The sequence below is a fragment of the Budorcas taxicolor genome, chromosome 2, assembly GCF_023091745.1.
Source record: "Budorcas taxicolor isolate Tak-1 chromosome 2, Takin1.1, whole genome shotgun sequence".
Taxonomy (NCBI): domain Eukaryota; kingdom Metazoa; phylum Chordata; class Mammalia; order Artiodactyla; family Bovidae; genus Budorcas; species Budorcas taxicolor.
Genome location: NC_068911.1, coordinates 81,522,730 through 81,549,401, shown reverse-complemented (window position 1 = coordinate 81,549,401; position 26,672 = coordinate 81,522,730). Strand labels below are relative to the sequence as shown.

The following is a 26,672-nucleotide window of genomic DNA, read 5'->3' as shown; positions in this document are numbered from 1 at the left end:
TCAGACTGTGTTTCTTGTCACCTCACCTCATCCTTCCCTTGACCCTGGTTCCCCCGTCCCTCTTATAAACAGCTGTGATCGTATCAAGTATCTATGCAATATACACCGTGATAATTCAGGATAATCATCCCATTTCAAGATTCGCAGTCACATCTGCAATCCCCTCTTCCCACGTAAGGTAACATTCATGGGTTTTCTGATTAGGATGTGGGGCCCTTGTTGTGAGTGGATTGGGAAGCTGGAAGATGGCTGGCGTCCTGCTCTCCTGTGGCTGCCGGTGAGCAGGGTGGATGCTGGTGAGCAGGGTGGATCTGACTCTGGTTAAGGGCTCAGATACTTCTGGCTCCTTGCCCTCACCCCTGTGATGCACCCTGCTGTTTGACAGAGGGAAAAGAATAATGTGAGTGGAAAAAGCATTTGAAGCAGCATTATTTTATTGAAAGGTATATACATCACCTTGTTTTCCTTCCTTGTGAATAAAGGGATTCACCGTCTTCTGGCGATTTATGCAGAAGCTGCACTCTGTATGATCTCCCCTGTCCTTTGTTGATGAGGCTGGCATATTTGGGTCATGTTGGAATTCATTAGAATTCTGAGTACCTAGTAGTCCTGAACAGTGTTGCTGAAATTTACTTTTTTTTTCTTCTTCTTCTCAAAGTGAAAATGTGAATAGCATACGAACTATGCTGGAAAACCATTTTCATTGTATTTTCTCTCCTTGTGCAGCATGAGATAATCATGGTTAAAAAACAACACGTTCTCTCCTTTGATACACAGGATATAATAAGCACATATGGCTTTGAAAACTCATTAAATCACCTTGCCACTTCTGACAGGTGCTCCAGTGCTTGCTGGAACTGGAAAAGGAACATGAAATAGACGTCAATGGCACCGACACGCTGTGGGGAGAAACAGGTAATTATGGTTCCCCTGCTAGTAGTTGGGGCCAAGTAGCTCCTTGACGTCCTAGCCGCCATTTTGGCCTAGTTGTCTTAAGAATGACATGGGATGCATCTGGGCCTATTGTTATCACAAAGCATTTGAAGTTAAGAGCTTTTGAAACTTCCCAAATGATGAGTAAAACTTTTCTAGAAAGCAAGTACAATTTGAATCATTTTGAATTAGACCAGCAGTTCCTGTGCTGCTGATGAATGTCAGCTAGAAATACCCAAATAAGGGGGTGCTTTCCACCTTGCTGAGTGTTTCCATGTCCTAAGCAACCTGGTCGTCCTGTGGCTGTGCACTGTGAGCCCGGCAGAACTTCCAGCCCCGTGTTCAGGTGAATCCAAGGTACTCAGCGAGGAAGGTCTGGCCTGCCTTCTCCAGAGTGGGACTCAGTCCTCATGGAGCCTGCCTAGCAGACTGAATGCCAGCTACAGAGTCCATTTCCTTGGGTGTGGGGGGGTGTGTGTTGAACTGTAGTGTAGGTGAGTAAATCTTCAGGAAGATCTGAGTTGGCCACTTGTCAGGTTAATATTAATATAGATAACACTGCTTTGAAATTTTCCATTTGACTGAATTGGTTTTTAGAAGTGTGAGACTTTATCAGTTGCTGTTTACCAAATGTAACCAAAGGTGTTTAACATGCATTTCCCGGCTGTGTCCTGTGTATGACTTCAATGTCTCCTGTACAGATTTATTTCCAACTGCTTCTCAGTTATTTCTTAACAAACCAAACGGTGGTGTGTAGAGTCCCTCAGGTAACTCATACTTAGGAAAAGCCTCAGAGTTTCTTGATGGGTAGCACAGGTGCTCAGCCCCCCAGTGCCCTCCCCACTGCCCCTCCTCCCCTGTCAACCCCGCCCACCCAACTCCCCTGTAGGTGCTGCCGGGCGCGTGCATGGGCCTTACAGTGCTAGCTGTGTTGCTGTGGGTGGTGGGCTGGCGGCAGGGTTGGTGTTAAAGGGCGAGAGTGGTGGCATGTCCTCTAGGTTCAGGGAGAGTACAGGACTCACAGGCGGGTTTAGGTTATGCTTGGGGTCCGTGTGTGCAGATACAAATACTGGCCTGAACCCCTTATGGAGTCTTTTCCTCAGTCACTTCAATGGTATGGGCTACTCCATGCTTGGTGAAGTTTCCCCCACTTCCTCTTGTGCTGTGGGCCTCAAGGTAGCCCACAGGCCAGCGCATGGCTTTCTTTGTGCTTCTCCGGAAGACCAGATCCCTGTCCTCTGGGGCCTGGAGGCAGGGTCTTTGCCTCTTTGTCAAATGAGGTAAATAATCCTGCTTTCTAGGATCTGGTGAAGACTGAATGAGATGTGACAGTCTTGGCCAGGTGTTCCCGATGGTCAGAACCCCTGGGGCCGCTGGGCCTAGAAATTGATTTATTAGGTGTGTGTGACTTAACACTCACTGTGTGTGCTCAGCCTCAGTCCAGTAATTATGTCTGACTCTCTGCCACCCCATGGACTATAGGCTGCCAGGCTCCTCTGTCCAACGGATTCTCCAGGCAAGAATACTGGAGTGGGTTGCCATGCCCTTCTCCAGGGGATCTTCCTGATCCAGGGATCAAACCCGAGTCTCTTGCGTCTCCTGCACTGGCAGGCAGATCCTTTACCACTGCGCCACCTGGGAAGGATAGGGCACTCCTTTCCTAAAAGTCCACCCAGGTGATTTCAGGGGCTCTGTGGCCTCGGGACAAATAGAGAATCACTGTAAGCAGCTGTCTAAGTGCCGGCCTCACAGGGACACTAGTGAGAGGAGCCGTGATGACAATGGGGGTCAGTGCCAGTACCTGTAACACCCCTCACTTAGCTCAATAAGAATCTCTGATCTTTAATATTAGAGGGGTGTTTTCTTTCTGGGCAAAAAAAAAAAAAAAAAAAAAATCTAGAGAAGCAGAGGAGGCTTTCATTTGAGAGCTCTGTTTGTGTGGTCTGTTTTTTCTCAAGATGACCAGTTCTGAGTTTCAATAAGCACCTTCCTTCCTTCCCCCTTGAGAATCTGCTAGGTTGTAGGCTAAAGAAGCACGGAAGAGAAACTACAGGCTCCCATCAACCTCAGTGAAAGGATGAATAATGGTTCAGCTTCTCCCTTGCAAAGCCTTGTGTATAACCTTCAGACCACTCTGCAGCCTGAGAAGCAGGTCATAGCTTTCCTCTGCAGGCAGAAAACCTGAATTTCCTCGGCCGAGAGTGTGAGAGACTTTAGAAAAAATTTAAACCAAGAGAAAGCTAAGCACTATTTCTCAGGCTTAGAAGCCTCAGCTGTACTCTGTGGCTGCATGTCAGTAAAACCAGTCTTGCCTGCTCTGCATTTTTCTGTCTGATATTTTTCTCCTGTGTTCTTTCAGAAATGTCCACCCATGTCTGCCGCTACAGACCGTCCTGATTTCCCGAGGAAATCAGGTTGTCAGTGGTTGTCAGAGGAACACTGAAATCTTGCAGAAGAAGTTTTAGATGAGGGAACATCTGCATATATGGGGCTTTGCATAGAAGTGTACTGCCTTGCCCGGATTGTGAGGTCTGTGTTTGGGACTCAGCCACACAGGGTCCAGATTACCTGACCACAAATGCCTTCTGGAAGAGACGGCCCCAGTGGTGACAACCTGAGTCAGTGGGGCAGCTTGTAGTCCTTGTTCTCGTCTGTGTGCTGTTTCTAATTGCTAAAGACTCTCAGAATGAAAGCAGTTGCTCTCCTTCCTGGTTTGATCCTCATTCCTGGGTGTAGTCAATGGTGCTTTGTGCCTAAAACACTCTAGAATGGAACTTGTCTGTCTCTGGCTGCAGCTTGAGGGTAGGATCCCAAGAGTTCACTCAAGTGTATGCAGTGTAGATTAGCTGTGAACAACTTGGATTTAAAATACCAGCTGATGGGGTTCCTGCAGGGTCTCCATGGTCTGTTCTTGCCTCACCTGCCCAGCTTTGATGGTGTCCATGCAGCGCTATGCCGCTCTGTTTGGAGCTCAGCTACCTGTATCTCTCCTGGTTTTGGAGAGCAGAGAGCCTAGTTTATGTAAGGTTCTCTTTCCACCAGCCTCTGGAGCCGTTTGCTTTTTATGTCTGTTTGGTTTGTTCGTTTTTTAGATCCAGCCCTTCAAAATCAGTCCTGTGGCTCTTCAGCACTTTCCCTTGTTCTCACGCAAATAAAGAGTGTGACACTCACTCCAGTGGAAGAAGAGTGAGGAAAAAGCTTGGAGCTCCCAAGGAGTGGGCTTGGGGTACGTCTCCACCCAGCAGCTCTGTCTGTGCGGCTGCTAAGGCCCCCTGCCCGTGACATTCACACAAACAGCCTTGTTCAAACAGCCTTGATCCTGTAGTTTCTGGGCAGCCTGACCCATCAGATGCTCAAGCTATCTGCTTCAGGCATTCCACAGTCATGACAAACAAGTGCTGGCTCCCACGAAGTCTTGACCTAACTGAGTTACTGTCTCCTTGTCAGTGTTCGATGGGAATCAGCCGGATAAAATGATCAGAAATGCTTAACTGGTGACCTCATGCTGCTGTGAATTGTCAGAGGAACTGTGCTTCCAAACTCCAGGCCTCTCTCAAGTCTGTGAGCCTGCTGTCTGTCTCTAGTCCGAACCTCTTGCTCTGTAGGGGAATAGAAATGCTTCTATTTCAGTGAATATGCCTGTTCTGTAATCAAAGCGTTCCCAGCCCTGACTCCTTGGAGCTTATAAATTTGATTGTTGATGTTGCTTATCTGATGAAAGCTTATTGTGCCTACATTATGGGTTTCGGGAGGGCAGAACTCTCCAAGTCTCCTGTGTTCTTCTTTCTGTAATCACTGCGTCTCGTCTCATGTTGTCCTGTAGAACTTTCTGTGATGATGGAAATGCTTGCCATCTGTACGTCCAGCCTGGTAGCCACTAGCCACTGGTCTTGTCTGGTGCTTGGTACATAGCTGTTGACTGAGTGGACAGGTGGGTTTAAAGAAAACAAAGTTATGTTAACTTTTAGGGTAGGTAACACTTGCCTTGCAGAATAATTTGGGAGAAACTGCGTTGTTGGAGGGAAGAGGTCAGGAGCCTGTTGCTCACTGGGACCTTGTTCATTGTGTCTTCTTGTCTGTCATAGTGCAGGTCATGTGCTGCTGGGCTCCAGGCTAGCTTAGATGCCCTCGACCCAGTCATCTATGTGGCTGGGTGCTGTACCGCATCTTTGGAAACACCTAGCTATTAGCAGCTACCCACGGCATGGACATGACTGACAGGCCAAGATGGCCAGTTCCAGCCCCATCTTTGTGTACATAACATCTCCCTCCCCGCACCGCCAGCCCAGCTGCCAGCCCCCGATGTGCTGCACCCTGTGGTCCCTTGGAAATCCTCCTCACTGCTCCTAGTTGGCTGCAGCAGGCTTGGAGCCCTGGCTTCACACATGGGCAGGACGCCATCCCACCCGCTAGCCAACCGCTCCCAAGGACTGCCCTTCCCTAAGTTCTGAACTGAGACGCCCTGTCAGAGGTAGTTAGATGTCTCACCGAAATGTTTCATGTCAAGTATTCTTTTATGAGGTTCATGCTTCTTTAGTTGGTAAATCCTTTCCAAAGAAATTTAATCATTGTAAATATCGTTTTTATTACTAAAGCCTTTAAGAACACTGTATTTTCCTCAGTTGCTTTTTTTTTTAATTTTAATTTTTACTTTATTTTACATTACAATACTGTATTGGTTTTGCCATACTTTCCTCAGTTTCTAAGATGGGTTGAATTTTCTCCCCAGTAAATCAGATGGGGTTTTTAGCTGCATGACCTTCGTCCTCATCGTTTGTGGAGGCAGTCTAGTCCAGCATGTACGCCAGTCATGGGTCACTCTTCTCTAATTCTGCGTGGAATTCTAGATGGGACTTGAGTCTCAGCCCAGCCCCTCAGCTGGGTGTGGGACATTTCCAGACCAGTTTGGGGCAAGGATCTTCACACCTGTTTCCTTATAGGACCAGGAAGCCAGAATATGAGTTATATTTCACCTTTGCTGTTTTAAAAGTTTCTCTCTTCTCTCTTGTCTCTATTCAACTGCTTCAGTTTCCACTCTGGGACTCTGCCTGTCCTTCTGTGGGGGTGCGGGGAGTGAGGTGTCCTTCAGCTCTCACTGCAGGGACCATGGACGGCTGAGCTCATCACACCCAAAGCCACCCCGGAACTCTGTACGTGCACATCAGGCAACAGGATGCCTTGTGGTTGATGTAAAAGAACCCTCTCTTCTTTCAGATTTTACCTTAGGTTATTTTTGGAGAGAGTAGGGCTCTTATTTGTTAAGAATTGAAAGGAAATTTGAGACTTCTGGATTGAGGTTGGCCTTCACACCGGTTAGGTACATCTCAAGGCAGAATTCAGGTGAGAGACTCGAAAGAAAAGAACTGCTCTCTTCTTGTTGGGACATGTGGAGAATTTACGTGAAGGAATTTGCTTTGTAGAGACAAGCAAGTTACTTCTGTTGTACAGTTTTTGGAGGTCCCGGGGAGGTCTCATCCATACTGCGGGGAAGTCCTCAGGCATTCCTTCCTCTGCTAGGGTTTGCTTTAGAAAAGAACAGTAAGATGGGTGGAAATCCAGATTTCTGTCCACTCTGAACAAGGTAGAAGTTTTGGCTGTCCTAAGCATAAAAGCATGAAAGAGGGGGTAACCCAGGACCTTAGAGAGTGTGAAGGAGGGGATAACCTAGAAGGGGGGTGATCCAGCATTCTGGATGGAGGGGGCAACCCAGGCCCTAGGAAGGGAGGGGAGGGTGGTGGGTAACCCAGAACCCTGGAAAGGATGGGAGGGGGTAAGTCAGGACCCTAAAGGGAGGGAAATGGGAGGGGGGTAACCCAGGACTGTGAGAGGGGAGGGACAGAGTAGAGTAATGTAGGCACTGGAGGAGGGGTTAAGTCAGGCTCTGGAAGGAGCTGAGGATAGGCACAGATTCACTCTTAATAGAGGAGATTGGAATGAGCAGGGGAGGGACTGGGTGTGGCCACACCCTGTCCCCTTTCTGCCCTAGAAGACACCCGGGGGTTGCCCCTGACATGGAGACCTGTCCTTTGCTGAGAGGACAGCAGGAATCAACTGACAGTGTCTCAGTCCTGCAGGGCAGGTGAGGGGCAAGGAGGGAGCCCGCGGCAGCCCACAGAGGCATCTCAGGTGCCTGTGGACTGGTGGCTTGACTGCTTACCAAGACCCTGTGCCCCACCTCCATTGTGCTGCTTTTGCTGTACACAGAGGCCTTTGTTCTAGTGAGTTCCTTCCTTTTGATTAAAAAACAAAACCTGGGCTTCCAACATAAAAACATGCACTCGTATGCATTTTGGTAGCTTAGAGTATCTTTACCCACAAACATGGCTGCTTGTTCTTTCGGACATTCCCCCCTAGCTCAGGAGGTTCACCTGCTCTCCTGTCAAAAAGTCATCTTGATTGTTTAAAATTCTTGTTGAAATATATTTGGATTCTTTCTGTTTTTGAGGCTGGGCACTAGCAGTAAAGAATCTGCCTGCCAGTGCAGGAGATGCAAGAGACACAGTTTTGATCCCTGGGTCTGAAAGAGGAGAAGGAAATGGCCACGCACTCCAGTATGTATGCCTGGGAAATCCCATGGACAGAGGAGCCTAGTGGGCTACAGACCATGGGGTCTCAAAGAGTCGGATGCGACTGAGCGTGCACACACTTGTGTAGTACGGTTTTGTCAGAAGGTCCCCGTTTTGCACTGATCCCTCATGTGGGGTCCTGCATTAAACTCTGCTCTGCTCGGCTCACATGTATCCCTTCAAGGAGAGGAGGGGGCAGCATAATGTACATGCTTTAAATAATGTGGTAAGAGGATCTACCCAAAACGTGAGCATTCTCAGCACACTTTAGAAGTGACAGCTGGTCTGAGCTGCAGTCTTCTGATAGATTTTTGGCACAAAGTCTGTATGGAACGTGATTTATGTCATCCCATATTTTAGGAAATTGTTTTTAAATTGAATTTATGTTATTTATAGCACACATTAACCCTCAAAGGACTTGAAGAGGCTTCTTTGAAATAAAATACATAAGAAAAGGAAAAAAAGGTCAGAAACAGGACACGAGGAACAGCGTGGATATTCCTGCCGTAATGTCCTGCATGTTTGCCAGGTTGAGCTACTGCCTTGGCCTTAGGATGCCGTGTGACCAGAGAGAGAAGGGAACACACTCATTACGGATTATTCTGACTGTCTGCCGGAGAAAGCTTAACAATTCTTCAGGGGAAGAAAAGTATTTTCTGGTACCCTTGTTCTAGAACAACATTCTTAGTCTGATTGATTGAATATTTTTTAAAAGGAGATTCTTTAGGGGCCAAAGTGTGAGAGTTAAGAACTCAGACTCCAACTGGACTCCCTGGCATCAAATGTTTTCGTGCCTCCCACTAGCTGTGTGGCCTTAGATGAGTTGTTTTAACTTCTCTGGGCCATATTTTCCTCATCAGTAAAACCAGGATGAGTGGTACTTGCGTCATAGAAGTTAGTTGTGTATTAAATAAATTTGTGAATTTGAAGGACCATCAAGTGTCCTGTAGCAAGCACTTCACAAATATCAGAGTATATTATGAAAATGTCTGAATTGTCTTATTTTCCTCCTGAGAGGAGATGAGCTCAAGGTCCTTCTGACTCTGCCATCTAGTCTGGTAATCTCACATTGCAGTGTTTTCTTATCCTTCTTTAAAAGTTCTAAAAACCTAAGTTCCTTAGAATCACAAAGCGCATCATCAAAAGAGACTATACGGGACAAAGAAGTTTGGCCACACGTGAAGTCCCGTGGCAGTTGCATGTTTTATTTCTTTAAAACAATTCCTTGGCAGCTCGGGGTTCGTGTTTCATCTGTGTACAGAGACTGATGGCGTGTTTTCACTCTAGAACTGGTCGCACATCAGGAGTGTCTTGCACACCTGGCTCCTGTCCTGCTTTATACATAGTTCACTGGGAAATGGGCTGATACAGCGAGGGGGGCAACATTTTCATGTGCTGCTTGGTTGCTGCCTGTTGCCCTGTAACAGAGCTTCCCTCTCCTTGACCCCACTGAGGCCTGCAGCTTCAGGCCCTCCGGGGAGACTTGTGCCAAATGCTGACCGATAAGGAAGGGTCAGAACAATGAGGAAGGTGTTCCAAACAGCCACTCTTGTGCTTCAGGGAGTGTCTGGGCAGTCCTGGCTTCCCATTCATAAGGTCACCCTCCAGCATGGGCGTCCGCCAAGGCCAGGGGTGCCGGAGGCTCCTGGGAGTTGGTCTCCAGAGCAAAGGCGTTTTCCAGTCAGAGCTGTCTTTATTGTGTGTCGTTTTATCCTTTGCATTGTTGAGGGTTCAGGTCTTTGTGGAGATGAACAATTTATAGCTGCTGGGAAGTTTATTCTTTTCATGGAAGCCTCCCCCTCCCTCAGCCAGGAAGGAAATGCCTCCCCAAACAAGGCTGTGAGCTTGGGTTTTTTATAAATGCAGTCTGTAGAAGGTGGAGGAGGGGGTGTCCCCTGGCCTTCCGGGAGGGGTCAGAGCGCTACTTCCATTCAGTCAGAGGCCTGTGGGACCAGCCTGTCTGAGTGGCAGTCCTGCCCGGACCCACAGGGACAGCAAAGCGAAACATAGGCTGAGTAACCTCTGGGGTAGCAACTTCTCCTGCTGCTAAGTCGCTTCAGTCGTGTCCGACTCTGTGCGACCCCATAGATGGCGGCCCACCAGGCTCCCCCGTCCCTGGGATTCTCCAGGCAAGAACACTGGAGTGGGTTGCCATTGCCTTCTCCAATGTATGAAAGGGAAAAGTGAAGGTGAAGTCGCTAAGTCGTGTCCGACTCTTCTCGACCCCATGGACTGCAGCCTACCAGGCTCTTCCGTCCATGGGATTTTCCAGGCAGGAGTGCTGGAGTGGGGTGCCATTGCCTTCTCCAAGCAACTTCTCCAGAGGCCAGTTATTAGAAAGTGCACGGGGAGGGGCTGCCACTCCCAAAGAAGTTTAAGAAACTGTGAAATCCCAGATTATCTTCCTGAGCGTCATAGTCTAGAAACTGAGGTCCCCAGCATTCCGTGACGCCTTCCGCCTTTGCTCTCCTCCAGCCGAGGCTCCGTCTCCACTTGATCACGTCTAACGGTCTCCGTCTTGGTCGCAGCTCATTGACATTTGTGTGAACCCTGCTGCTTACTGCAGTTCTTTTTCCATCCATTTTTCTGAGAGATGGGGAAAAACCAGTATGTTAGGAAATAAAGTGCACCAGTAAGCACAAGCGCAGAAGCCAAGCTGAGCCCCTTGGCCCCCATGCATCCCTCTCACGGCCATCTCAGCCAGCAGGAAGTGCTTCTGCGGCTGCAGCTGGCTCCTGTGCTCAGCTCGGGCCTGGGAGGGCGGCCTGGGGCATCAGTGTATGAGGTGAGAGAAGGTCACTGTCCAGAAGCAGGGAACTGCCTGTGTGTGCTCCGACCTGTCACCCTTCTAAAGACAGAAGCATGTCAGGGTGGGGGCGACAGTCGTCATTGAAACCCCCGGGCCTGTTAAGCCACACATCCCTGTGTGTGTGAGAGAGAGACAGACCTGGCATAAAATGTCATAAACAGCCCTGCTTATGGAATGACTATGTTCCAGGTGAGCTGACAGTTGAATTTTTGTAAATCGCATCTTTGCCCAGAGAACTTTAGTTCGTATAAGATTCCTGCAAATGATCCATTTTAAGCAAGAATCGTCTCTCCCTGATGTTCTCAGTGAAGGATTGCTGAGTGTGAATCGGATTTTCTTGAAATGAACATCTGCCATGGCAAATCTCTCTTCTGCAGACAGAAGACTGTATTGCTGTGGAAAAATTTTAGTCAGAAAATGATATATGACTTCATGGGAATTTAGCTCCAAAAATGCCACCTTGTTGAGGATTTTGCTAGTTGGAGAAATTATGTTCAGTGTGGGTCTTGAGAAGTGCCATGAGCTCACACTGATATTGAGAGCCTGCCACCTTTTCATACCAAGTCCTTTTTCTTCCTCCTTCCTCTTCAAATTCCCTCAGCCAGAAGCCAAGGCTTTGCCACACCATCAGGCGCTTTCTCCTCCTGTCCTGCTCCTTCCCCCTTCTTCTCTGACCCTTGTCAGAGGCTGGTGGTCAGCCTGCAGCAGAATAGCTGGAATTCCTGGGCAGAATTCTGCTGTGGTTTGTTTAAGCCTGTGGTTCACTGTCTTCAGTGTCCCTTGTTTCTGAATATGGTATCCTTAAATCCTTGTGGCTGGTGGAACTTGAGATGCCCGCCCCCTCCACCAGCCTCAGGGGTCCTGATGACACCAAAGATTCAATCTGAGTTGAAAAGGGGAAACACAGGTCCCGCTGTTTGGGGCGTCATTTGAAAGTGAGAGCCTGGTTAAGAACCTGTGATCCCTGTTAGGCCAGCTGTGTGGGACTCCAGCCTGTGCTGAGAGGCATTTTACCATCTCAAAGGCAGGCTGATCACCGGGCATGGCGGAAGACAAGGGAATCCAGCCCGGTCTCGGAGGCACTCTTCTCCGACTTCAGCTGCTCTAACTTCTGGCTCTTCTGGCGCCTTCCTCAAACACAGGGTCCTATTTTTAGTGCTGGGCTGTCATTTTTGATGTGCTGTTGTTGCAAAAAAAAGAAAAAAATCAGTGGCAGCTGCAAAAGAAATCTTGATTTAAAGGCCCCGTTTATAATGCACATGGAACTTGTTTACCAAATAAGAGAGACTGGAATGTCTCGGTGCATCAGCCGCTCATCAAATGGAAGAGCCTTGAGCTTGTTCCTTCCATGCCGTCCTGCCCACATCTAGCCACGTGCAGTGCGTGTGCCTTCTTTGTGCCACAGTCAGCTCCCTGCGGAGGAGGGGCTCCCTAACTGCAGGAAGGTCTCTGAGGAGTCGCAGGTCCCAGGTAGTAGCTCACATCCTCCATGTCCCAAACCAGCCCCGGGTGTTCAGATCCGTCTGAACCTAAACCAGTATATATATACCTGCTGCTGCTGCTACTAAGTCGCTTCAGTCGTGTCCGACTCTGTGTAACCCCAGAGACAGCAGCCCACCAGGCTCCCCCGTCCCTGGGATTCTCCAGGCAAGAACACTGGAGTGGGTTGCCATTTCCTTCTCCAGTGCATGAAAGTGAAAAGTGAAAGTGAAGTCGCTAAGTGGTGTCCAACTCCTAGTGACCCCATGGACTGCAGCCCACCAGGCTCCTCCGTCCATGGGATTTTCCAGGCAAGAGTACTGGAATGGGTTGCCATTGCCTTCTCTAATATATATACCTAAACCAGTATAAATACTAGTCTGTTTACAGTATTTATATATAACTTATTTACAAACTTAGACATGTGACGGGTGGTGATGAGCCCATTGGTATAACACAGGTAGAAATGGCACCTGGGGTCGAGACCCTTGGTAGCTTCCACTTCATCCATCCGCGGTTTGTTCTGGTTTGCCCCATCTTCAGAAAGCTGGTAAGGCAGACAGGATTTCTTTGTCCCTCCAAGGGAGGTGGGGCCCCTATGTCACATTTATGTCCTTTGCTGTGTGTGTTCCTGGGAGTTAAGCCATGGCCAGGCCAAGACAGTTGGAGTAGGGATGCTGTCTGTCCTGAGGGGTGTCTGGAGAGGATGCAAGGACCCTGCCCTGCTCAGCCCCCAGTTCCCCACTTCAGCTGTCTGGGTGCTGGGGGACCCCTGGCTTCACAGGGGGGCTGGGCCCCGCCCTCTTGGAAAGGGGGCGGCTGGGGCCTGTCCTGCAACCGCCCAGGAGTGCTGAGTTCCAAACTGTTACCCTGTTTGTTTTGTTTTGTTCCTTGGAATCAGTGTTAAATTTGGGAGACTGGTTTAGCTGTGTAGCATTTATTGTGGTTGCTGTGTAGTGTTTGCACCGTGATCTGTTGATGGGGTTGGTGGTCCACGCCAGCTGGAATGCTCCAGCTCAGGGCTGTGACGAGTACACATCTCTCTGTGCTCCATAGGCACCTCTGCTCCAGGGGCACCTCCAGGCTAAACTTCCTGTGCTCCAGGGGCACCTCTGGGCGCACGTCTGTACCTGGGTTGCTGGCTGGAAGGATGTGAATGTCTTCAACCAGCAGTGGGTCTCATTTTTGCAGTTACTTGGACTACTAGTGAGGTTGGGCACTTTTCATGAGTTATTGGCCTTTGGTCTTCACCTTTTGTGAACGGCCTATTTCTGTGTTTTCCCAGTTTTTATACTGAGGCATCTAACTGATTTGTAGGAATGCCAGGAGTTTGTAGGGGTGAGGCTGTATTTAAAGAAAAATTGCCCCAGGACTAGAGCTGCAGCGTCAGGCCCAAGCTTCTCCTTCCTTCTCTGCATTGTAGACAGCTTTCCTGGCCAGGGTTTTCCCCCACAACCTGCCACTGTCCTTCCCTCTAGATAGTGGTTCACATGCCACAGCCGAAGCTTCCTCTTCTAACTGAACCCCTCTTCTACTCATACCGCCCCCCCCCACCCCCCGTTATGTGTCATGACCTGGGCGTGGAGAGGGGCAGCAGCTGCCATGAGGTGGTCCTGAGGACTCCTGCCCTGTATTCTTGCCCTTCACATAGTTCCTGCTTTGTCCTTGGCTGCCTCCCTGCAGAGCGTCCCCTGCCAGCAGCAGCCGCCTGCCTCAGGGCCAAACTGGGCTGTTCGCCTATTTTTTTTTTTTTTTGGCTTTCTCGACATCCTTAGTCCCAGATCTGGACTTGTTAGGGAGATTCTAAGCTCCATGAAGGCAGGGATAATATGATACACTCTCACTGTCTTAATATTTATTAGTTCTTGTCGACTGAAATGTATGACTTTAGGGGAAGAAGAGAGGCTGGATTGTAATACTGATCTCTGTGTTTGTGAAAAAGACGACAATATAACACATGCTTTGTGGCTCCTGAATCTGCATTTGGGCTGGGCTTGTAGAGAAGGCTCTCACAGATGGAGCTGCCGTGATAGAGTGGCTTGGTGGAGTCTGGGGCTCCATTTCCAGGATGGCACACATACAGGGTGGCCGGGGTTGCTGGCTCTCTGCTGGGATGTCAGCCACACACAGCTTCTCCCCGTGGCCTCATCTCAAGGCTGCTTGGGCTTCCTCCCAGCATGGCGTCTGGTTCCAAGGTGTGTTCCAAGGAATCAGAAGCTGCCCTCAGGGCCTGGGCCCACACACTGGTGTGGCATCATTTCTGCTGTAGTCTGTTGGTCCGAGGTGTCACAGAGCCCACCCAGATTCAGTGGGGCAGAGTGCGTGGTCCCCTTCCTCTCAGTGGGAGGGGTGTCGGAATCTGTGGCCTCCTTCGGCTACCACCACGTGGCCATCATGCTAACAGTCTCCTCCTCCCTGTAGCCCTGACGGCCGCGGCTGGACGAGGCAAGCTGGAGGTCTGTGAGCTGCTGCTGGAGCGTGGAGCTGCTGTGTCTCGGACTAACAGGAGAGGGGTCCCTCCACTGTTCTGCGCGGCACGCCAGGGGCATTGGCAGGTACCCAGGGGACCCTGGAGGCTTCAGAAACAGTGGTTGGAAAAAGTGCCCATCGCCCCTGCTGGACCCTGTCTTTCTCACATTCTTGGCTTCTGCTTGTACTGGGAGTCCTGCAACGTCAGGGCAGACGTCTGACCGGCTAGCATCGTCAGCCATGTGGGCTGGTAACCGGGTCAGAGACCTGGCCAGGGTTGTCCCCCACAGCCTGCCACTGTCCTTCCCTCTAGACAGTGGTTCACATGCCATAGCCGAAGCCTCCTCTTCTAACTGAACCCCTCTTCTACTCATACCACCCCCCACCCTGTTATGTGTCATGACCTGGGAGTGGAACTGGTGAGGCCCATCGTGTCGTCAGGAGATTTGCTGTAACAGAGCTGGTGGGTCATACCAGGATGACCCCTTTGTCCAGCTCACTTGGGAGAGGAATGGTCCTGCTGTGCTCTTTGGGGAAGGAAGCGTCTCCCTCTGGTCCTGCACTGGGACTCAGGCTGCTTTCTTTTCCTGGGGGTGATGTGCTGTTGCTTGTAATGAAGGGATCCCTGAGAGCAGCGGTTTAGCCTTGCATTCCTTCATTTTGTAAACACTGACCACGTATCTGCCCCATGCCTGGCACCAGGTTACACACAGCTGCATAAAAACAAACGGCTCTCACTGCATCCTTTATAGGAAGAATTTTCTAGACCCAAGTGTACATCATGGAGTCGCGACCCTTCTGATTCCTGCCAGCTCTGTCAGTAGGAGCCGTGAGGGCTCCCCACCAAGCTTCTGGCTTTTCTCCTTTCCGGTTCTAAGAGCTTGGTTTGTACTATCCATTCCCTGTTACTCTCACAGCTCCTTGTGATGTCCTAGCTAATCCTCTCTCCTGGTCTTAGTGTCCCCTAAGTGGGGAGGAAGTTTGGAAGCATTTGTTAGTGTCTCCAGAATGAGAAAGCAGTGGGAATACGCCCCCTTCTGTGTGGTCACATTAAAACGAATGTGGTCCTGGAGGGCGAGAAGCTGGACCACTGCCCCCTAGGCAGAGCAGCTCCCGCTGGAAGGTCATTGTAGGAGATGCCTATCTGGGTTTTTTGATCCCCCTTTCACCATGTACTGATTAAAGGTATAACTTTGAGGCAGAGACTCTTGTCCAGGAAGCTTTGGTAAAAATCCCGCTGGTGTGAAGGTCCAGCTGTCCCTGGAAGCAGACGGCTGAGGGGAGAGGGTAGGTGTTTCCCCACCAGGAACATGGCATCAGTACCGTGTGGGCCCCTGGCTCACTGTCTTTAGTTCTGCTTAGCTGCTCCATAGGGGCTGTCCTGTCATTGCCTGGCTGTGCTCAGGATCCCCCTCTCCTTCAAATTGCTGCCTTGTGTGTGCCTGTTTTATAGATAGAGTAATGAATTGGGCATGTTAAAAAGAGCATATATTTGAAAGAAGAGGCTGTTCAAAGAAATAAAATATACAGATTTTACAAGCCCCATGGATCACATAACTTAGAGGGGTTTTTGAAAAGAAGAGAGTCCTTTCACTCCTCTTAGAGGTGGAACAACCAGCCCAAGCAGAGAGCATGTGATTTCAGATGCAGTGGCAAGTGTGTGCTCCCCAGTGTTTCTTTCAGATTGTTAGGTTGCTGTTGGACCACGGCTGTGACGTGAACCTAAGTGACAAGCAGGGCCGGACGCCCCTCATGGTGGCTGCTTGCGAAGGGCACCTGAGCACCGTGGAATTTCTCCTTTCAAAAGGTAGCGGCACTGTCCCCCTGTGAGGGCTTCTCTTGGGTGGACAAAGAAAAGAGCTTTGGCAGACCCAGTTAATACTTGCTGATTCAGTTTTTTTTAAAAATCTCTTTATTCAGTCTATTAGTTATGGACATTTTCTGCCTTGCACACAAGTAGAGGGTTTAGGGGTGCGTCCCTTGTACCCATTGCTCAGCTACAGCAGGGACGACCGTTTCTCCCGTCAACTACAGAGTTCACCAGCCTGGTGGCCATATTCTGCAAGCCAGGCCCCTATGGATACGAAAGGGTTTGCTCAGGTCTTATTGAATGGGCTTCTCTTTCAGGTGCCACCCTTTCTTCTCTGGACAAGGAGGGTCTGTCGGCATTAAGCTGGGCATGTCTGAAAGGTCACAGGGCTGTTGTCCAGTTCCTAGTGGAGGAGGGAGCCGAGATCGACCAGACAGACAAGAACGGCCGCAGCCCCTTGGACCTGGCCGCCTTCTACGGCGACGCGGAGACCGTAGGTACCGCGGTGGACATGCTCCCCACCCGCGCCAGGCGGGCCAGGCTGCCTACTGATCTGGGATCTGAGCCATCCCCAAGTGTGTGTGATGCTGCCCCTGTGTGCCCGGGGTGTACGCGTGTGCCATGGGGTGGCTTTCGTTTTCTGCTAGTTCTGTGGCATGCAGTCTGTTTCAGAACTGGAGTAAAGATTTCGATAGATTCTTGAAAGAGTAAAATTCCATGATGACAAACTGCACACACATACATGTGTGTACACACATGCATATGTAGTTTTATTTTCTTATAATTTTCAGAGAATTCCTATGTAGTTCATTTAAAAACCACTTTTATATATGTGAGAAATTACTGCTCAAATAATTAGTTGGTTTGCTTTAAAATCAATGCAGCTTTGTCTTGAAATAATATAAAATGCTTTAGGCACTGTCTTTATCTCTTTGTCAAATGCCTGAGTCCCTAACTGAGGAATGAAGGGATAAAACCTTAATAAATGAAAAACCACAAAATGTCTTTCAGGGAAAAAACCACATCTTTGTCAGTCTCTACGTCCCATGCACCAAGCAGGTGTTGGAGGAATGTTCAGCTCCTTGAGAATGATCACTTATGAATAGTTATGTGTGTCTAACATGAGAATTAGTCAGACAGGTACTGTGTTGCTGGGAGCTGTAGACCTTGGGGTGGAAAGCATCCTGCACATCTGTGCCTGATGCTTTTAAAAGGCAGTGATATTAGAATTAAATGGTCTCAATTTCCTGGACATTATAAATTGTACATAAGTGTCGATTTTCAAAAACAGCTACTTAACTAGACCTCACATCTCCACACTTTTCTTTCTCCGTTTGTGTTACCTTACCAGATCCTCTAGTTTATCAACATTAGGGAAGAGTAAAGGAGCTTAGTACTCTGTCATTAAAAAAAAAAAATTGGGTATAAACACAAAACATAAAATTTACCATCGTACCCATTCCTAAGTGAAGACTTCAGTAGTGTTACATACACTTCACACTGTTGTGCAGCGAGAGCCCAGGCTCTTTTTATGTCATGTAAAACTGAAACTGCACCCACTAACCAGTAAGTCCTTGTTACCACCCCTCACCCCCAGCTCCTGGGAGCCATCTTTCTATCAATACTTCCTGTTTCTCTGAATGACAACTTTCGGCCCTTCATACAAGTGGAAGCTTACAGTATTTGTCTTTTGTGACTGAGTTCACTCAGCATTATGCCTTCTAGGCTTGTCCATGTCATAGCGTGTGTCAGGATGTCCTTAAGGCTGAGTGATATTACGTTTGTGTATTTACCTCATTTTGTTAAGCCATTTATCCACTCAGCCGGCATGTGCATTGCTTCCGCCTCTTGGCTATTATGAATAGTGCTGTTATGAACTATTTCATAACAAATATTTCATTGAGATCTTGCAAATTCTTGGAGATCTGTCCATTCCGTTGAGTAGATACCCACAAGTAAGAGTGCTGAGTCAAGCGGTAATACTGTTCTTAATTTCTTGAGGAACCTTCATACTGTGTCCATAGTGGTTATATCCTATCAGCAATGCGCATGGGTACCTGTTTCTCCATATCCTCTCTAACACTTTCTGTTTCATTCTGTTTTTTTTTTAACAGTTCAGTCCAGTCGCTCAGTCATGTCCGACTCTTTGAGACCCCATGAGTCGCAGCACGCCAGGCCTTCCTGTCCATCTAACAGTAGCCATCCCGATAGTTAATAACGAGTTTTGTGTCTTTGATTTGCAGTTCCCTAGCGATGAACATTTTCTCACGTTTACTGGCCATCTGTACGTCATCTTTGGAAAAATGTCTGTTCAGATCCTTTGCCTATTTTTTCAGTTTTATTGAGGTCTAGTTGATTTACAGCGTGCTAACTTCTGTGCAGAATGACTCCGTTATGCATACATATATATATACTTTTTAATATTCTGTCCACTATGGCTTATCACAGCTTTGCCTATTTTTAAATTGGGTTATTTGAGGCTTTTGTTGTTGAGTTGTAGGAGTTCTTTACATATCCTGGATATGAATCCCTCTATAGTGTTGTTTTGTGAACAGCTGGTGTACTGATAAGATGTATCAGATCCACGTGAAACTCTAAGCAATCCACAGATTTTCCCAGTGAGTGGAGCCGTTTTCCTGGCACTTCCTGTCTCTGTCAAACCGCAGTGTGGTTTTCCCTGCTGTCCTCTGTTTAGCCCAGGTGACAGCTGTTTCGTCACACCAAGTCAGTCTTGGTCGCATGGCCTTAAGCTTTCCATCTTTACAGTCCCTGTATTCAAATCTCTTTCCTATGCCCTAACAGTGAATGACAACTGGGGCTGGCGGATCCCAACCTTTTCAGGTTCTGTATCCAGGCTGTGTGGATCTCAGTATTTCTGGAGTGCCCGTTGCCGTGACCTGGTAGCTCGTTGGAGCTATGGCAGAAGCCTGCCTCCTAATAAGTAATTGGAGATGAAAAAGTGACTGTGTCTCATCCCTGTGGCCTGGGAAGTAGGGTGGGGAAGACAGGTGAAGGCACACATGTACCTGTCTGTGGTCCGGGTGCACGGACACGCTCCCTACCCACTCCCGGAGCATCTGCCTGCCTTCCTCATTGCCAACATCACAGTCACTTTAGCAGAGCAGGTTTGAGCTGTGGATTGCAATTTCTCTGCTGTGTTCTGTGTCAACTTTATTTCCATTCTAGGATCCCATTAGGCCAGAGGCATCCGGGATGAGTAAAACTAAGATTTCCAGCTTCTACACCAGCTGCGGCCTTCGAGGGAGGCGAGGGCTCCTCGGCCTGTGCCCTCAGGGCCTGTGCGCTCTCTCTGCAGGTGCTGTATCTGGTGGACAAGGGGGCTGTGATTGAGCACGTGGACCACAGCGGTATGCGGCCCTTGGACAGAGCCATCGGTTGTCGGAACACATCCGTAGTGGTTACGCTGCTGAGAAAAGGAGCCAAGTTAGGTCAGTGAACACCTCAGTGCAGCAACAAGAAGGGTAGCTTCAGATTTCAGAGTTTGTGAGGGACTGCATTCACCTGCTCCCAGGTTAAGGAGTAAGAGGTCGGGTGTATGGAGGGTTTTTTTTTTTTCAGTCTCTCTCTAAGACTCAGTTACTCACAGTCATTCAGAGTGTTTAAAAGAGCAGAAAGCAGAGGCCAGTGTTGAGGGACAGCCCAGCACTGGGGGTGTCGGGGGTGCGTGGGAGTCACGGGGGGGCAGTTCTGGGGGGCTCCGTGGGGAGGGGCGAAGGGTGGGTGGGCAAGAGCTGGCGGGCGGCGGTCATGAGCAGGCGAGTGTGGGGACCACTGTCCGGGAGGCGGCGTCTAGTCTGCCAGGAAGGGCAGTGGCAACCCCAGCACACGTTCTGGGAGAGAAAGTTCTCAGGACTTCCAGAGACAAGATGGGTGACTTACAGATATCGAGGGTAAGAGCTCTGAGAGGTGGGACCGTGGCACGCAGTTCAGAGAGTGGGGAAGGGCATCCAGACCGCACCCGTTTTTTCTGGTTTCATGTCAGACCTTTGGCTGCCAGCAGTTCTGGGAGGGGACCGCGATGAAGGTGATAATATCATTAAGCAGCTCACGGTATCAGGAACTATTGTGAGAGTTTCATGTTTTGCCTTATTTCATCGTCACCCACCCTGTGAGAGGGGAATGAGCATAGCAACACCTCACAGAGGAGGATCCCAGCTGAAGGTGGTGAATAGCTCCCCTGAGGTCGCGGTGAGCGGCAGGCCGCTGTGCGCCTGAGTCTGCCCTTAAGCGCCGCTCCCTGTGCGTTGGGAAGAGGCTTAGCAGAGCTTGTGGCCACGCTGGCCGCTGGGGGAGAGAAGGGGACACGGGCGGAGGCGGGGAGGCCGGGAGGCCGGGGGCAGCAGGGCCAGAGCTCGCGTCTCAGCGCGGACTTGGTTGTGACTCTGAGGCGAGTATGAGAGATTCTGTGAACGCTGGCCTGCCTTCTCCTGTCTGTGGTCCTGACGGGACTGCAGGGAGCTGAGATGATTTGGAAGCAGCTCTCCACAGGAGGGAGGGTGGCTCGTGGCCCCACTGATGCCTTCGTGTCCCAGGACTTTTTTCCACTGTAGTGACGGTGTGTGCAGGGTGCAGCTCCCCTAAGCACTCTCTTCTCTTCGTTGTATTGTTGTCCGGGGCCTGCAGGACATGCTGCAGGGTGCTGTGAGGCTGGGTGCTCTGCTGTGTGCAGGCTTTGCTGTGCTGTATTCAAGTATGGAGCTCCTTGCCTCCAAGCCCGCCCGAGTGCCTCTGAACACATGTTTATTTTGCAGGAAATGCTGCCTGGGCGATGGCTACTTCCAAACCTGATATTTTGATTATACTTTTACAGAAATTGATGGAGGAAGGAAACGTGATGTACAAAGTAAGTGGTATCGCCCTTTCTGGGATGCCGTGACAGCCTGCAAGCAGCCTCTTAGTTGGGGGTGTAATGGATATACAGGATGCACGTAGCTCAGCGAGGAGACGTTCCGGGAGGTGCCATCCTGGCCTCAAGCCCGGGCTTTGATATCTTAACAGCAGTATCTTCCAGGTGGAACGCACTCCTCTTTGTGTCTGAGAACCATTATTTCTGAACAAACCCTTGTGGCTGTTACTATGATTTACGGCCTGAAGCCTTGCTATGGAGGCAGAGTAGCTTCTAGTTGAATGGGCACGTCCTACAGGAAATTCTTTGGCGCCTGGAATCATGAGACATGGGAAAGGAACACTCAGGAGACATTTTCATAAGAAAAGAATCATGCAATCTCCCAAGCCTTTATTATCTTCATTTTAGTATCTATAAGCCTCTGGAATTTGAAACTGTTTCTGGAGAGATTTTTACTTAAAATAGTCAATAATATATAGTACTTACTCAGGAGGCAAATTTATTTTTTTCTCATTTTCCCTTAGAAATGTAAAGACAATTTAAAGAGTAGTGATTTTGTCTTGAACAAATTTCACACTAAGACATCCAGTTTAGATCAGAGGTCAGTACACTTTGCCTGGAGAGAGGAGGGGAGTAACTATGTTAGGCTTTGCTCTGTGGTTCTTGTCACACACACCACACACCTTGCACCCCACCCCCGCCCCAAACTGTGCTCTTGTGGCACAGACTCAGCCGAGATGACACACAGAGGAGCCAGGTCAGGTTCCAAACGGTGTTTGCAGAAATAGGTAGCAGGCCAGATTTGGCCCAGAAACTGTAGTTTGCCAACCCCGAGTTTAGAGAAATAGGCCATTTCCATAGATCATCATTCTTTCCAGGTCTCTGGTTAGACAGAATTAAAAGATTATGAAAACAAAAAAGCTATCAATACATCATGACCATTTTAATCCTTTTTGCCATGAAGCAGCTGCACTTGCTGTGTTTTCCTTTTCTTTCTTTTTTCTTTTTTTAAATAATAACAAATAAATAGGCGTATAGCATGACCCAGCAGGGTTTCTGGCTTGGAATCAGTTTGAAATTGAGTTCAGACTGTGTATTGTTGTGGCTTTGAAGTGGTTTTAATATGAATTTTGGTAGGCAATTATGTTAGAAATACCAAGCCATTTTCAACAGACTTCATACCTGCTGCGAGACAGTCCCGACAGAGCAAATGGATTTCTTTAGCCTTGAAAATGATGTGCGGTGCTGCATGGGGTTTTAAAGCCCATGTTTTAGTTTTTCTTAAAAGAAAAATTATTATTCTCCAGCAAGCGCTAGGTTTATCCACAAGACTCTATTTGCCTTGAGAACGCCATCATTTTTCCATCTGATTTCTGTTACGCTTTGCATGAAAGTGTCCTTACATGAGAGATCATTCGTGAAATGTTTGTCAAAAATATATAACAGGGACAATAGTCCAGTGTTTTAAGACTGATAGCTATGGGTTTGGCGATATACGGATCCCTCCCTATAACCTGGTTCTGGTCACAGACACCTATGTGGGCAGTGAGGCCATGTGGCCCTGCCGGTTTGTGGCTGGTTCTGGCCACAGCCTGTCCTCATCAGGGTCCTTATTCATCTTGCAGCATCCGAAAAAGATAAATTTCTCTGGTTTTTTATTCCTAGAAAGGGAAGATGAAAGAGGCAGCCCAAAGGTACCAGTACGCCTTAAGGAAGTTTCCTCGAGAAGGATTCGGAGAGGACATGAGACCATTCAATGAGCTAAGAGTTTCCCTCTATCTCAATCTGTCTCGCTGCCGAAGGAAAACAAACGTAAGCCCCTTATTCCAGTCTTTCAGCCATAGACTGTTCTCGTGGTGGAGGAGGCCTGCCCTTCCACGCCCTGGTCATGAGACTGCCTGTCTTGAGTTTGCACTTTTCTGTGAGCTTGGTCCATGGGGAACTGCTTGTCTGGGGTGACGGTCATTAGGTCACGGCACCCACCCACCACCCACGGTGTTGAGAGGAGTGCACGTGGGTATGGTTTCTGTGTCTCAGTGATGATGAGCACATGCAAACCGCTCCTCCACCTCTGCCCAGCTGCATGTGGCCAGAGCTGTCATGAGTGGTCCGTCCCCAGGTTCAGAAGGAAAGGGCATCGTTGTAAAATTCAACACAAATGCGTTACATACAGTCTGCCTAGTGTTAATTATATTTGCTTAAAAGGTTAGCCAGGAACTGGTTAGTTCATAATTAACCGTAGTTAACTCACAGTTAACTCGTAACTAGATTTGTTTCAGTACCACTTTCTTTCTTTTTAACTGCATCCTGCCTCCAGCAAGCCTGTGACCTTCCTGCTTCTGCGCCCATATACTCTTCCCGCCTTCCTGAGGCATCTGTGCCCCGCAAGGCTCCCGCCGCCCCAACCCCTGGGTGCCGGCTCTCATTGACCTTCACTTTGCTCCACTGCTTCCAACATTGTTCTCGCTCCAGAGTTTAACGATTTTTGCTTCTCTGTTGGATTCTTCCCATAAGAACATTAATACGCTTTAACTGTCACCCAACTCCACAACAAAAAGCCTGACTTGCCTTCCCCTTCACCTTGCTCTGACTGTGTCCCGATTCTCTGTCAACCTCTAGAGCAAAACTCCTATTAAAAAGTTGGCTATCGTCATGTTTAAGTGCTGCTTCTGACTTGTGTATTTAAATATTGATACCAGGACTTCGGCATGGCGGAAGAGTTTGCTTCCAAGGCCCTTGAGTTGAAACCAAAGTCCTACGAAGCCTTTTATGCCAGGGCCAGAGCCAAGAGAAGTAGCAGGTACCGTCTGGGGTTAGATGGGAGGCTAGTGAAGCCTTCTTGTCTTGCTCTGGCCGCAAAGCTTTGGGGGCTTCTGATCCATGAGCACCACTGAGTGCCTCTCCTCCTCTTGGATTCTGAGTAGGTAGCTTCCAGAAGGCACAGCAGTGGAAATCATTAGCAATGGCTAAACTTTTACTTTCTCCAGACATCTTAACTGTTCCTCCCCTCCACCTGTACTGCAACATCAAGTTCCCAGCTTAGTCTGTTACCAGTCAGAGAGCCAACCAGAGGCACGTGGGGAAGGGGGGCGGAGTCAGTAGTACTTGAGTTGCTTGGGGTGGGGCGGAGGAGGTGATGTGAAGAGGATTCTAACCCCCTTGCTTTATGCTGAGCTCACCCCCACCATCTAGTCTTCGTAGAGACGCTGGGGCCCTGGAACTGCATGAGTCTGGGTTAGAATTTGGTGCTCCCACTTAGCTGAGTGAGTCTAAGCTAGTTCCATGGGTTCCATCCACACAAAACCCACACAGAACTCACTCAGCTACCTTTTCTTTTAAAGCAGAGCTGCTTTATGAACAGTTGCATTCAGAGTTCTTTCTTACGTGACTTGTAATTGTATCTTTTAAAATAAAGGCAGTTCGTGGCTGCCCTGGCTGACTTGCGGGAAGCAGTGAAGCTCTGTCCCACCAACCAGGAGATCAGGCGGCTCCAGGCCCGCGTGGAGGAGGAGTGCAAGCAGCTCCAGAGGAGCCAGCAGCAGAAGCAGCAGGCACCCCCGCCTGCCCCACCCACCGACTCGGACAACGAGGAGTATGCCCCGACGCCCGGCCTGAACGACCACTTTCACCTTGAGGAGGCTGAAGAGGAGGAGACGTCGCCACCAGAAGAAGCCATTTCCCTCGCTCCCAGGCCCCCGCCATCCTCGTCCGTACCCTCCCCGTACATCCGAAACCTTCAGGAAGGGCTCCAGCCCAAGATAAGGCCCGTGTCGCCACTGCAGAGTCGGCCGGGGGCCGGAAAGGCCCTGAGGGAGGCGGTGGCTCAGCCGGGGCTGACGGTGCAGCCCACCAAGCAGGCGCAGATCGTGAAGACCAGCCAGCACCTGGGCTCCGGACCTGCGGGTGTGAGAAACGGCAGCTCGAAGACGCAGGTCTCTCCGCTGAATCCTCCCCCGAGCCCCATGCCCGGAAGACTGCCCACTGCCCCCGCCGGTAGCAGAAGCCTGCATCTGGAGGGAGCAGCCTCGGGTCCCTTCGGCGACCGGCTGGGGCCCAGCCCCGCAATCCACCTGCAGCACAGTGAGGGCGACGCTGCGTATCCTTTACCAAGCAAGATAAAAAGTGCAGAGAGGCTTCTGTCTCATGCTGCCGTGGCTGTGGACGTGGTCCCTTTAAACCCAGGGGGGCCAGTGAGCTGCAGCGACACCCGACACCCGACTTCCCTCAGTAGTTCAGGCTCTTCCGGTTCTCCATCAAGCAGCATCAAGATGTCAAGCTCCACCAGTAGTTTGGCTTCAAGCAGCAGTTTCTCGGATGGCTTCAAAGTTCAAGGACCAGATGCTCGAATTAAAGACAAGGTTGGTAGCCAGGTTCCGAGTGGCACAGCTGAGCACAGACCTCGCAATACTCCATTCATGGGCATCATGGATAAGACCGCGAGGTTCCAGCAGCAGAACCATCCGCCTGGCCGCACCTGGCACTGTGCAGTGCCAGAGGGGCTGCTGACGAGCGCGCCTTCTGCAGCTGGCCTGCAGGCCTCGAACTCTGAGAAGCCCTCTCTCAAGCAAGCCAAAGCCTGCCCTGGGTCTACCCTGGGTGGAGGTGTCCACAACGGGGCCCAGGTGAAGGAGCTAGAAGAAAAGAAGTGCCAAATGCCAGCCCACTGTCAGGACAGCAGGGTAACTAAGACCATTTCACATCTGTATCAGGAAAGTATGTCTAAACAGCAGTCTCATATCAGCAGTGAAGCCCACAGGAGTCACCTCCCTTCAGCAAAACCAAAGCGATCATTCATAGAATCAAATGTGTGAGCCTTAAGAGAGAGACCCATTTGTAGTATTTGGAAGACAGTGTGTTGGTGCCTGGTAATAATTAAATGGTTGTACATGAGAAAAATTACTTTTTAGCCATGTATTTTTTCCCCTCTGGAGTGGATCAGATGCCATTGATATACTAAAAGTGTCGGATTAAATTTCTTTAGTAAATTAGAAGTCACCAGAAATAAGAATGCTAACCAGAATTGGAAAACTGCAACTAGCTATGCATATTAAGTTAAAATTTTAAGACAGCCAGGAAGACATTAACTCATGCCTTTCTCTTACGAAATTGTTTGGTTTTTATCACTTTTCTCCTAGCATTTGCTATGTAGTTAAGATTACATTATTTCTTAGATAATGTAAATATCTAGTAATAGTTTAACTCATGACATAATATCCAGGTGATATGTCCTGGAAAAGAGGAAATTTTCAAGTTAACAGTTCCAATAAGTCAAATCTTTATATATATATGTATGTATACATACGGTTGACCCTTAAACAATGTAGGGGTTCGGGGCACCAACCTCTATAGTCAAATATCCATGTATAACTTTACATGGATTGGTCCTCTGGAGAGTTCCACATCCTTGTGTTCAACCATCTGTGGATCATGTAGTACTATACTGACTGAAAAAAAGTGGACCTGCACAGTTCAAACCCGTTGTTCAAGGGTCAGAGAGTGTGTGTGTGTGTATATATGTATATAAAAGACCTGAGTAATTTCTATCTGAATATAAATGTGACTTTACATATTATACAGCTGGTTTTTTTTTTTAAGCAAAATACAAGAACATCCAGGTAATGTTCTCTTCATAGCAGTTCCCTTAAAAAGATCAACTTTTATTTCTGTGTTACGGTTCTCATTAAAATATTTTTATAGCACCTTTTTTTGGAACTACATTCCTGCTTCAATGTATTTTTA

The 26,672-nt window shown here is 49.0% G+C and overlaps 1 protein-coding gene across 1 annotated transcript in view; it reads left to right on the top strand.

Annotated features, from left to right (window-relative positions):
• The window catches only part of TANC1 (tetratricopeptide repeat, ankyrin repeat and coiled-coil containing 1), a 244,883-nt gene extending 219,098 nt beyond the window's left edge, over positions 1–25,785 (top strand). Inside the window, exons 19-27 of the mRNA XM_052657219.1 lie at positions 837–915; positions 14,209–14,342; positions 15,940–16,063; positions 16,384–16,559; positions 19,383–19,515; positions 20,839–20,930; positions 22,599–22,745; positions 23,633–23,733; positions 24,349–25,785. Coding sequence (XP_052513179.1) covers positions 837–915; positions 14,209–14,342; positions 15,940–16,063; positions 16,384–16,559; positions 19,383–19,515; positions 20,839–20,930; positions 22,599–22,745; positions 23,633–23,733; positions 24,349–25,744 — 2,382 coding nt within the window. The 3' untranslated portion in view covers positions 25,745–25,785. The remainder of the gene's footprint in view (positions 1–836; positions 916–14,208; positions 14,343–15,939; positions 16,064–16,383; positions 16,560–19,382; positions 19,516–20,838; positions 20,931–22,598; positions 22,746–23,632; positions 23,734–24,348) is intronic.
• Positions 25,786–26,672: the final 887 nt, after the last annotated feature.